Here is an 11,354-nt window from a genome sequence, read left to right as displayed (position 1 = left end):
TTATAGGGTCTCAGCTTTTCCCAGGCCGTGCCACCCCCATGGGCTCCCCTTGGCAGCCCCAGCTGAAGAGGAGACCCGTGGGTTTGGTTCTTGCAGTGGGACCAGGCTGGATTTTTGTGCCCCCAACCCTACAGGAGGTGTCGGTGGCACACGGGGCCGGGCTCATCCCCTGGCCAAAAGGCAGACGTGTCAGCAGGGAGCGTGCCCAGCGGGGGGAAAAACCGAGAAAAACGCCTCGCAGCCTTTTATCCCCTCTGCCTCCCTCCGGCTTCCTCCCCGGGTTGGGGGCTCAGCAGCCGCTGTTCCTGCGCATGAAGGCATGGCCCCGCACGGCGTGCTGCATCTCGGTGAAGGCCAGGGCCCCCACCGTCACCTGGCAGGGCCCCAGCGCTTGGAAGCCGCACTTCTCGTAGAAGGGCACCAGGAAATCCTCGCACATCAGCAGGGCGCGCCGGGCGAAGGGCAGGCAGCGCAGGTACTGCAGGTAGCGCCACAGCAGGATGGAGCCCTTGCCCTGCTGCCGGCAGGCGCGGTGCACGGCCAGCACGTGGATGTGCACCGCCGTGCCCCGCGGCTTGTGCAGGGTCAGCGCCGCCTGCGGGGAGGGAACGGGGCTGTTAGCGGGGCCGAGGATTTATTTTTTTTGCCTACCCTAACAGATTTGGCCCATCTGCTTCCACGTGGTTTAATTAAAGCCATTGTCCCCCTACCCCCGAGGTGTCACGCAGCCGGTGCCGCCCACCCCGTGGCTCCTTGCTCGGTGCCATCCCTGCTCGCCCACCCCCTGCCGTCCCCGCAGGCTTTTTAGTTTTAATTTCCCCCACGCTGGGCACCCCCCGGTTCCTTTCTCGCAGTCCCTAGGCTCTCGTGCCACCTCCCCCAGCGCCCGCAGGGCAGCTCCTACCTGGCTGAGCCTGTCCTGGTCCCAGAGGGAGCCGATGATGAAGGCCACCAGCCGCCCTTCCTCGAACCAGCCGAGGGACAGCTCGGGGCACAGCGTCAGGAAGTGGCGGATCTCATCCAGGTGGAGCGGGCAGTCCCCGGACACCGAGATGAAGGCTGCAAGGGGGCGGGCGGTGAGCACGGCGAGGGGCCGGGGGGCACCGGGAGCACCCCAGGTGGGAAGGGGAGGTGGGGGGGGAAAAAGGCAGCCCCTTCCCCTTACCTTCTCGCTCGATCTCGAACACGCTGATGGCATCCTCAGGGCTGAGGCAGCGGAACTCGCTGGCGGGCAGCGTGTGGCGGCGCTGGCGCCCGGGCGAATTTTGGGGGCACCGCAAGCGAGCGGGCTGGAGGAAAGGCGAGGAGGTGCTGAGCACCGGCATCCTGCTCCCCTCCCGGGGCGCGGCGGCGTTTTTATTTTGGGGGCAGCCTCCGTCAGCTCCGGCCCCGGCGGCGTCACGGCTGCCTTTATCTCAGCCAATCTCCTCCGGAGCTCTTAGCCGCCGAAAATACCTGTTGATGGCGCGCGGGATTAGGCTGCTTGCCATCCTGATGTGTGTGTGTATCGGGGTACGCAGGAAATACCCACCCTGCTGCCCCCCGCTGCTGCTGGGCCATGCCTGGAGCTGGCACCAGATGTGGCCGTGGCGAACATCCAGCCTCGGGGACGGGGATGGGGCTGGGGGACAGAGTTTGGGGTGTGCAGGCGGAGGCAGCCTGCTCTGCTGGGGTTTTATTCCCCTTTCCGGCTCACTCAGTGATGTGCTTTAGCCCCTGTTGGGTTGTGGCCGTGCTGGAAAATGTGGTTGAGATGTGTTGGGGCACAATAAGTGGGTTCGCAGCTGCTCTGGTGCCCGCAGCACCTTCAGCCACAAAGGCTGGGCAGGGTCCCCTCACCCCTTGCTGAAGGGACGTGGGGTTGGGTCCTGCACACCACAGGCAGAGTTTGCTCTGGGGCAGGGCGATGCCATTCCTGGGGGTGTTGCGGTGACGTTGGGGTGCCCAAAGGTGGCTGCAACCTGCTGAGTGCGTGGCCAAGAGGCTCTGCAGGTGAGAACCATCCCCGAGGCGAGTCCAAGCCCACCCTCCCCGCTCGGTGAAGGTGCCGGGTGCTGATACTCATCCCCTCTCTGCTTTTTCCCCATCTCCCAGCCGTGCCCAAAGCTCCCTTGCAGCCCCCCAGCTGTGCCCCAGCCACATCCCCTCCCTTGGGTCGGATCCTGCGTGGTTAAACCTGCCCCATGTTTTGTGCACGATCAAAACGGGTGAATAAATCCAGGCAGGACCACGACGTGAGCAAAAGCGAGCACGCGGGCAGTGCGAGGAGCCCCCGAGCTGACCAACACTGGAGCCGTTTGCACCAAAGGCAGCGCGGAGCCCAGGTCATTTCTGAGTGCGTTCGAGAGGTGCCGGCTTTCCCTGCTAATTATAGGCTTGCCTCCAGCTAATAGGATTTACAGAAACAAAAGCATTACCAGCCCAAGCGGCGCGCAGGGCAGGAGGGGAGCGAGCTGGGGATTTTCCATCTGGAAGAGCTGAGGGTGCTGGAGGTGCCTGGGTTAGGCAGGAGGAGGCGAGGTGGGGTCTCGCTGGGCTTTGGTTTTGGGGAATTTTGCTGGTTTCGCAGGGGCTGTGTTACCTAAGGGACTGGCTCTGTCAGGAAGAGCAGTTTTCTTTGGCAGGGGAAACATTCAGCATCCCCAGCGCCAGGTCTCATCACCAAGGGGTGGCAAACTGAAAATGGTGCTGGAAGGGAGAGCTTCGTGACGCCTGCAGGAAGGGAAAAGCAGCGGCTGAGCTGGAGGCAGGCGCTTTTTTTTTTTTTTTATAGGGTTGCAGGGCTTATCATCGACTCCTCTGGCTCTCCTCATCCTGCTAATTGGATCAGGGCTCGCCCAGCCCGGCAGATCTGCAGGAGGCGAGGAGGGGGGGCCCCGCACCCCCACTGCTGGATCCGGGGCACACGGGGCTGTGCCGTGCGTGGCAGGAACGGGGGCTGTGAAGACCTGCAAACGCTGGGAAGCCTCCCTGGACACACTTACCCATAGAATTGGGGGGGGTGAGATCTCTTTCGTGAGCTCAATCTGTGTTAGAAATGGATGGGGAAGGGGAACCAGGCTTCTCCAGGTATTTTTGGGAGCTTCTCCAGGACCCCAACAGCAACAGCCTGCAGCAGAAGTCGGTGATGCGGGGAGAAGGCTGCTCTTTGCCTGGCTCTCGTATTTTTTTTCCCCTCCGGCGCTTCATTCCTGGCAGCCCAAATCCGATAGCTGGAGGGCCGTTGTGTTTGTGTTTCTTTCCTGGAAATGAACTTTTTTTTTTTCTTTTTGCTTGGCTTCTCAGCTCCCTGCAGACACAAAGGTCTTTGGCGTGCAGGGAATTCGCTCACCAAGAAAGCTGCGCAGGGCATGCCAGCATCAGAGGAGAGGGCAGAGGAGCTGCCACCACACCCCCCCAGCCCCAAACCCCAGCCCGGGGCTTTGTGGGGTCGCTGGGGGGCACCTACAGGTGGGCAGCATCCAACCTGCAGAGGTGAAGGGCCCCGGCCACAGAGTAAGTGAGAACCAGGAGGAAAATCCTCTCTCCCTGGCCCCAGAAACTCCTTTCCAGGCCTTCCTGAGCTGAGCCCCGTGCATTGGGGGTGTAGCAGCACACGAAGCGCTCTCTCTGTAAAATTCCCCCCTCTTTGTGTTTGTGCACTACAGAGACCAAAGCATCCGCACGGGCTGCAGAGGTGCTCGCGTGTAAAAACCAAACCAAACCAAAGAAAAACCAGGTACATCTGCAGCAGCCCCCTGGTGGCATCTTCTTCTTCTCTTAGGAAAATCTGCCTGGAGCTGGAGCTTCAGTTTTTGAATGGTTTGGAAGCAGCAAGGACTCATTCACCCGCTTTTTTTTTGAGCCAAATGTTATTAGCAAAAGAGCTGCAACTCCTTCCCCCGCCCCGAACGTGGAGGGTTTGGGTGGAAGACTCGCTACACCCAGCTTTAATAGCAGGTGGTGTGGGTGCAGGGAGGGAACCCGGGCTGCGCCGAGAGCCGTGCTCTCACCTCCTCCAAAGCCTTGTGCAGGCAAGCCGAGCTGGGCGTACCAGCTCCCTTCCCTCCGGGACACTTCCCCAAATCCTGAGCCACCGGGGCTGGCTCGCGGCAGTGCCTGCAGGCTGCCAGCTGGCCCCGGGGCTGTCAGCACCACGGGCACACCACAGAAACACGGGCTTACTGGGCTTACTGGGCTTACCGGCCGTGGGATGGGGACCTGGTGATGTTCCTCTGCCAGCCTGGTCCAGCAGAGCCACCTCGCAGCCACGGGAGGGGAGGAATCAGGCTGCAGGGGCTCGTCCTCCTCGTTTGCTGCCACGCACGGAGCCCCCGCTTTATATATTTGTTATTTATGGGGCACGTGATGAAATTCTAAGGAGTTTACGACCCCGATGAAAGACGGGGAGAGGTGAGAGGCTTTAAGGTGACCGGCCAGCAAAAGGATCCCGTCGGGCTGTTGGTGTGGGTTTGTTGGTGTGGTTTTATCTCCTCCCCTGGCCTGCAGAGGGATAAAGCATTTAGCTGATTGCTCTGCGCTGTGCTCGGGGTGAGCCGGCAGGCAGGGAGAGCAGAGGGAAAGAGGGCAATGAAAAAGAGAGTGACCCAGACCTGTCCGAAGGCAGCCCTGCAGAGCGCTGCTTTGCTTCCAGAGGATGTATCCGAGCACGTGTTTAATAATTGTGGTGCCAGCTCTCGGGGTTCAGCCATAAATTCTGCCCCCTGGCAGGCTGCGAGCTGTCCCTTGCGGAGCAACAAGTGTGGTCAGGGCTTGTATGGCACAGCCTGGTTCTGACGACAGGCACTGCTGGCTCTGCACATGTGGTTGTTTATAGGATCGGGGCCAGATGTAGGGCTTCTGCCCCACGCAGCTTCCCCCGAAGACTGAGTACCTCTGCCCCGCCGCCTGAGCTCGCTGGGAATCGTTGCACAAGGAACAGGAGAGGTGAAACCCGTGACATTTGTTCCCATCGGTTCAAGTGTAATAAAACGGGGATTATCCCAAGCGTAACCTCCTGGAAAGGAAACGACTGGTAAGATCAGCAAAAATAGTAATTAAAAAAAAATGTCGGCATCACCGTTGTCACCAGGAACCAGCTGCGGCTCCAAAAGGAGCACGTGGAAAGGGGCCAGGTGGAGCTGGCCCCACAGCCCCCAGCCCTGCCGGGGCAGCTCGGGAGCTGCTGTGTGTTGTAGCCACGGGCAGAGTGACCCGGGGCTCAGCTCTTCCCTCCCTGTTTTAGATCTTTTTTTTCATGGAATTGAAACAGAAAGATGCCCCAGCGTGTTCCTGCTGTTCAGAAACAGCATTTCAGAGCAACTCCGAGGAATCAGCTGAATGGCACAGAGTGGGCTGTGGCTGGAAGCGTCGGGCAGGGTGCTGCTTTCTGCCCACCACGGCAGGAGGGTCAGCCTGCTCCATCCCTCCCTGCCCCTACAGCTGCAGGGGGCCAAAAACATCAATAAGGGATAACCACGGCAGCGTGCTGAGACTTAGGTACTTAGCAGAGCTCTCAGCTCCTTCAAAGAGCCCAGCGCTGCTGCTGCCTCTGCAGCAGGCTGCTCGTCAGCAGCCCTCTCGGGGCACTGAGGGACAGGGACAGGCAGCTGGGGCTCTGCTCGGCCCCTCTCTGCCAGGGCTTGGCAGGGAAGGGACACGAACGCAGCTCCGGGGCTCCTCAGCCCCCTGGTCTGTGCTGCAAATAGCAGCGGGTCATCCCGGTGCTCCGGGGATTAAGCTGCTTGGGGTAGCTGCAGCATTCGTCATCTCTTGGCCTCGAGGGGCTGGTTTGAGGTCGCAGGGAGTGAAGGTGACATCAGGGTCCTCCCCTGCATGGCGTCATCCCAAATTCCTGTAATTATTCAGCCTCTGTGACCGAGCCAGCTGCTGCTCAATTCCCTGCTTTGCACCTTCCCCTGGCTTAGCCAAAGGGAGCCGCGTACCCAAAAAGGGCCGTGCTTTCCTCCTGCCTTGCACACAAGTGGCACGACAGCCAGCAGCAGGGCTCAGCCCCACTGTAGGCTCAGCCACGGGCTCTTGTTTTATTCCCACTCATCCCCTGCCCTCCCACCAGCTGCCCCAGGCAGCAGCGTGCAAGCGCTCGGCATCGCTGCGGCTCTGCAGCAGGATGGAGCTCTTGGGGCTCGCTCAGGATTCCCGGCACTTGCCAGGCTGGCTGCCTGCTGCTTTTACCCCACGGTGCTCCCTTCTCGCCTTGTCAAGAGCAGTTCCAAAATCTCCAGCAGGTGCTGCAAAGCTGGGGTGCTTCCACCCGCTCCGCTGGAGCAGGGTATTCACCGCGGCTCACATTGTGAGCTGATTTGCCTTCAAAATAGCAATGCGGGGCTGCCATAGGGCTGCTCTGGACAGTGGCCATGTCCCCAGGGCTCTAAATAGACCCTCAAAGGGCTGGTTCTGCCTTGAAATGGTAATCTGCAAATGTGCACATATGTGGATTTCCTCTGGCGTGTTCCTTTTGGCTCATCAGTGCAGTCGATTCCTCTCTGGTGAAGGTGCAGAGCGCTTCCCTCTGCAGGCACAAGAAGCTAGGGAAGGGATGCTGCGTGACAAAGGGTTTGGGATCTCTCTGATAGTGAGGGGAAGCAGGCTTTGAGCTCCAGCTCTAACCTGCACCTGAGCAACACGTGCCTGTGCAGGGCTGGGATATCTCCTTGCTACTCCTCTACATGGGACATTGAGGAAAGAGTGCAGAGCGAGAGGGGAAGGTCTCACCCAAGGCTGCTTGGCCAGGGCAACTTCAGCCTAAAGCAGGGGTGGGAGACCCAGCCGGGACCTTTCTTATCCCCTCCCTGGAGCACAGGCACTTGGCAGTGATTAGCCTCGTTTCCTTCTCTCTGCTGGGCTGCAGTAGTTTGTAACTAGGTCACGGACACCCGTAACACAATCCCCATGACAGAAGAGGACCGAGTTCAGGGCTCCAGCAGCTCCTTCCCTCCCATCGCAGACCTCCAGGCGTTTTAGGTCCAGCTCTGCCTTTGGGACGCGGCAGCTGGGTGCTGTTATGGGGTCACCCTGCCTCAATCTCCTGCCCTTGGCTCGGCACGCTGCTGGTGGGCGCCGGGGCGGCCCCGTGGGGCTGGATGGGATCCGGCTGCCACTATGGGGAAGCCAAACCCTGCATCCCACAGCAAGGCTGGGCCTGGACCAGCTCTGCCACGGGATTTAGAAGGGCTTGGTGTCAGCAAAGAGGATGAGAGGAGGGAGAGGAGGAGGACTGTGTTGCATAAAGATGTATAGGAGTAGGTGAAGCTGTTTGGAGGCTGTTTTTAGCAGGGGTGGGGAGGGCCAGAGGTGCCTGAGTGGGGCAGTACAAGCAAGGAGGAAAGGGCAGGGTGGCCATAAGAGACACGGGGACATGGGGCACTGCCCCGCTCACCCCAAAGGGCCCCTCTCCAAGGGGAAAGCCCACCCAGCCTCAGGAGGTTTGCTGGGCTCACCACGGCACCTCCAGGAACGGGGCACCCACAGCTCCTCTGGGCAGCCTGTTCAGCACCTCACCGCCCTCCCAGTACACAATTTCTTTCTGCTTTCTTCTCCTAAATCTGTCCCCTGAGGTGGCTGAGCCCGCGGTCCCCCCCAGCCCGTCCCTGAGGGAGGCCGGGAGCCATTTCGCGTTCCCCCCGCTCAGCCCCGCAGCACCTCTCCGGGCTGCCTCGGGGGTGCAGAAAATGAGGAAAAAAAAGCACAGAAAGGCGGTGACAGCTGCCCAGAGCCCTCCCTGGTGCCCTGAGGGCCGGGATTTGCCCCACAACCCCCCCCAGGGAAGTCTCTCCCGGAGCCAGCCCCGGGGCCGGGCCTCGGCCGCGGCCGCGCGGTGGCAGCAGAGCCCCGCTCGCCTCAGCCCGGCCGGGCCCCGAGGGGCTGAAACGGGCTGGGGAGCCTCAAAGGTCCCGGCTGTAAAATCCTAAAATCCCGGAATCCTTAGGGTTGGGAAAGGCCTGCGGGATCATCTGGTGCAACCCATCCCCCTGCCGCCACTGTCACCCACTGAACCGTGTCCCTAAGCACCACGTCCAGTCCTTCCCTAAACGCCCCCAAAAATACCCCCAAAATGTTTCTTTTTATTTATTTATTTATTTATTTATTTTGGTTTGGTTTGGTTACAACGCAGTCTGACCAGCTGGGGCCCCTCAGTGGGCACTGGGGGTGCTGCTGCGGGCAGCGGGGGGCTGTGGGGTGCCTGAAGCACTCGGGGGCTGTGGCGGTGCTGGGGGCTGTGTCCTGCCAAGGCTCGAGTCCTCCTGGAGCACTGTGCGAGGTTTGGGGCACCCCGATGCCAGAAGGACAAAAACTATTAGGGAGCGTCCAAAGGAAGGCAGCCAAGATGGTGAAGGGAGCGTCCACGCAGCAGGAATAGCAAAGGGAGCGTCCACGCAGCAAAGATGGGGAAGGGGCTGAGGGGAAGGCGTGTGAGGAGCAGCTGAGGGCCCTGGGTTTGTTCAGCCCACACAGGCCGAGGGGAGGCCTCATGGCAGCCTGCAGCTCCCTCACAGGGAGCTCTGCTCTCTGGGGACAGCGCCAGGACCCGAGGGGACGGCATGGAGCTGGGACAGGGGAGGGTCAGGCTGGGGGATAGGGAAAGGGTCTGCACCCAGAGGTGGTGGGGCACTGGGACAGGCTCCCCAGGGACGTGGTCACAGCACCAAGCTGCCAGAGCTCGAGGAGCATTTTGACAACACGCTCAGACACACGGCGTGGTGTTTGGGTGGTCCTGTGTGGAGCCAGATGGACCTGATGATCCTCATGGTTCCTTCCTCCTCTGGATCCTGTGTGATTCTACGAAAGAGACGAGTCCTTCTTCTGTGCCACTTCCCCAGGAAAGCTCATCAGAGCCCCAGCTGAGACCCGAGTGCAGAAGCACACCCGGCTCAACTCCTGCTAACGAGCAACCAGCCCTGGCTCGTCCCCATTAAAATCCCCCCGCCGCGAGCCCGCCTGGTTGTGTAATGTGATTGTTTGCGTGGCTATTTGTGGCTCCCTGAAACCCCACTGCTCTTCTTCAGCACGTAATTGCTCTGAAGAGGGACAGTTCCCATCTACACACGAGTTTGTGCCCATTACCCGTATCTATATTTTATTAGCGGCTGTTGCGATGTGCTTTAAGGAGATGATGAGAAGCATCACCACCGCGGCTGGACAGGGCTGGGCTTTGAAACCTTCCATGGAGCTGTAAGGAGGACATAGCGCTGATTCAGAGGGCACCTTCTCCCTTCCCAAAGGTCTGATCCTGTTCCCAGAGGGCCAGGCACAGAGGGAAGGAGGCTGGGAGCTGTGCCGTGCTCCCCCCAGCAGCACGGCGGTGTTGGGGCTGTGTAGAGGGTGAAATCCCCAGCCCTGCCTTCGTACCCCAAAACTCACTCACTTTGCAGAGGTCGCTGCCCTGTCTTGGATGTGGATGGAGGTCTGTAGTTCCCAAAGCACATCTGTGGAACCAGCTGTACGCCCATGTTGCACTGAGAGCTATTTAACCTGCCTTCCCCCACGGCTGTGCTGCTGTTTCTTCACCCGGTGTTCCCTTTGAGCTCTGTTCTGCTCCCTGTCGCTGGGGTCGGTGCTGAGAAATGCCCCAGCGGGGAGCCACATCACCACGACACCCAGCAGCGAGACCCTCTCAAGAACCATTCATTGCAAACCCCCCTGTGGATAGAGGAGGGAAAATACATTCGAGTCAATGAAGCCAAGTCTGCAGCTCATTTGCACGCCCTAATGAGGACTTGTAGGAGCCATAAAGGGGAAGACCGTGCCTTGCTGTGAACCGGAGAGCACCTCGCTGCCCAGAGAGCAGCACTCAGCCCCACGGGTATCGCGTGGAGTGGGCTCTGTGGGACAGGCCCTTATCCTCTGCAACCTCTTTATGTTCTGGGCAGTCTCTCCCAAATTCCCGTGGCAGGATTTTTCTTTCCCTGATCTCTCTTGGGGGCCTCTCCTGCGGACCTGGGCCTCCTCTGGGAGGCTGGGGGAGAAGCTGCAGCCTGGGCTGTGGCTGACTGGGGGTGGTGGCGCTTCACGGCCCAACTTGGGCATCTTCATCCGTGTGGCAGTGCCCGGGCTGTTTGCGAAGCAAGCCCCATCCGACTGCCCCAGGAACGGAGGCCACCTCAGCCTCCACCTCTCTGTTGAGCCCTGGGTTTCCTTGGCCAGGCCTCCTCCTCCTCCTCCTCCTCCTCCTCGGAGAACCCCAGAACCATCAGGGTTGGGGCAGCCCTCCGGGATCCCTGGTCCAACCACCCCCCTACCACCAATACCACCACTAACCCCTGTCCCCCAGCACCCCACCCAGCCTCTCCCGGGCACGGAGCCTCCCCCACCCCCTGGACAGCCCGTCCCAGCCCCTACCCACCCTTTCCTAGCAGCAATGTCCCCTTACCCCCCCCCAACCCCATAGCAGGACCCCAACCCTCCCCCTCCTCCCCCCTCTCTCCCCGAGATGGGCGTGGCCACTCGAGAGGGGAGGGGCGTGGCCAGAAGCCTTGCCCTGACGTCATCCGCGGGGCGTCCGAGCGGCGGTGGCGGGAAAAGGGGGGGGCGCGCCGGCGCGCCCTAAGCCCCGCCCCTCGCCGTTCCCCGCGCGCGCGCCCCGCCCCGGCCCTCCCCTTCCCTCCCCTCCCCCAGCAGCCGCCGCCGCCGCCGCCGCCGCCGCCGCCGGCCGCGCGTTTCTCCCGCTCTGCCCCGCGCCATGGCGGAGCCGCCCGCACCGCCCGCCCCGGGGGGCCCGAGCCCGCCGGCCCCGCTCCCCGCAGCGTCCCCGGGGGTCCCGGTCCCGGTCGCTCCGGTCCCCGCGGCTCCTCCGCCGGGCGGTTCGCAGCGCCTGCTGTTCTCGCACGACCTGGTGTCGGGCCGGTACCGGGGCTCGGTGCGTTTCGGCCTGGTGCGCCTGATCCACGGCGAGGATTCGGACTCGGAGGAGGAGGAGGCGGCGGCGGGGGGAGGAGGAGGAGGAGGAGGAGGCGGAGGAGGCCGGGGCGGCGGAGGAGGAGGAGGTGGAGGCGGCGGCGGAGGCGGCGGAGGAGCCGCCAGCTCCGGGGGCTCCGAATCGGGCGGCCCCGGGGGGGGAGGCACGGAGGAAGGCCGGGCCTCCCCGCTGCGCCGGGGCTACGTGCGGGTGCAGTGGTACCCGGAGGGCATCAAGCAGCACGTCAAGGAGACCAAGGTAACCGGCGGCCGGGCCGCACCGACCGGCCTCGTGCCCCCCCCAAACCCCCAAAACCCCTCGGAGGTCCTCGCCCCGCAGCCTCCGTCCTTCCCCCCGAGGCTGCGGGTTTGCCGTGGTTCTCCCCCCGCCACCACCCCGAGGGGTCGGCGGAGGCCGCCTGCCGCCATCCGAGCGGCCAAGGTTGGCTTGCGGCCTCCCG

General features: G+C 62.1%; 2 protein-coding genes across 2 annotated transcripts in view; one reads left to right on the top strand and one right to left on the bottom strand.

Annotated features, from left to right (window-relative positions):
- Nucleotides 1–289: 289 nt before the first annotated feature.
- Nucleotides 290–1,325, bottom strand: AANAT (aralkylamine N-acetyltransferase; the record flags this gene model as incomplete). The annotated part of the gene is made up of 3 exons (XM_084492553.1): nt 290–595; nt 905–1,059; nt 1,166–1,325. The coding sequence occupies 3 exons, from the start codon at nt 1,323–1,325 to the stop codon at nt 290–292; spliced, it is 621 nt and encodes a 206-aa protein (XP_084348679.1).
- Nucleotides 1,326–10,632: 9,307 nt separating this feature from the next.
- UBE2O (ubiquitin conjugating enzyme E2 O) overlaps nt 10,633–11,354 on the top strand; it is a 59,419-nt gene continuing 58,697 nt past the window's right edge. The window contains exon 1 of the mRNA XM_084492137.1: nt 10,633–11,152. Coding sequence (XP_084348263.1) covers nt 10,679–11,152 — 474 coding nt within the window. The 5' untranslated portion in view covers nt 10,633–10,678. The remainder of the gene's footprint in view (nt 11,153–11,354) is intronic.

The sequence above is a fragment of the Aythya ferina genome (assembly GCF_964211825.1).
Source record: "Aythya ferina genome assembly, chromosome: 18".
NCBI lineage: Eukaryota > Metazoa > Chordata > Aves > Anseriformes > Anatidae > Aythya > Aythya ferina.
Note: the sequence above shows the minus strand (reverse complement) of the source record. Positions and strands in the feature narration are given on the sequence as shown.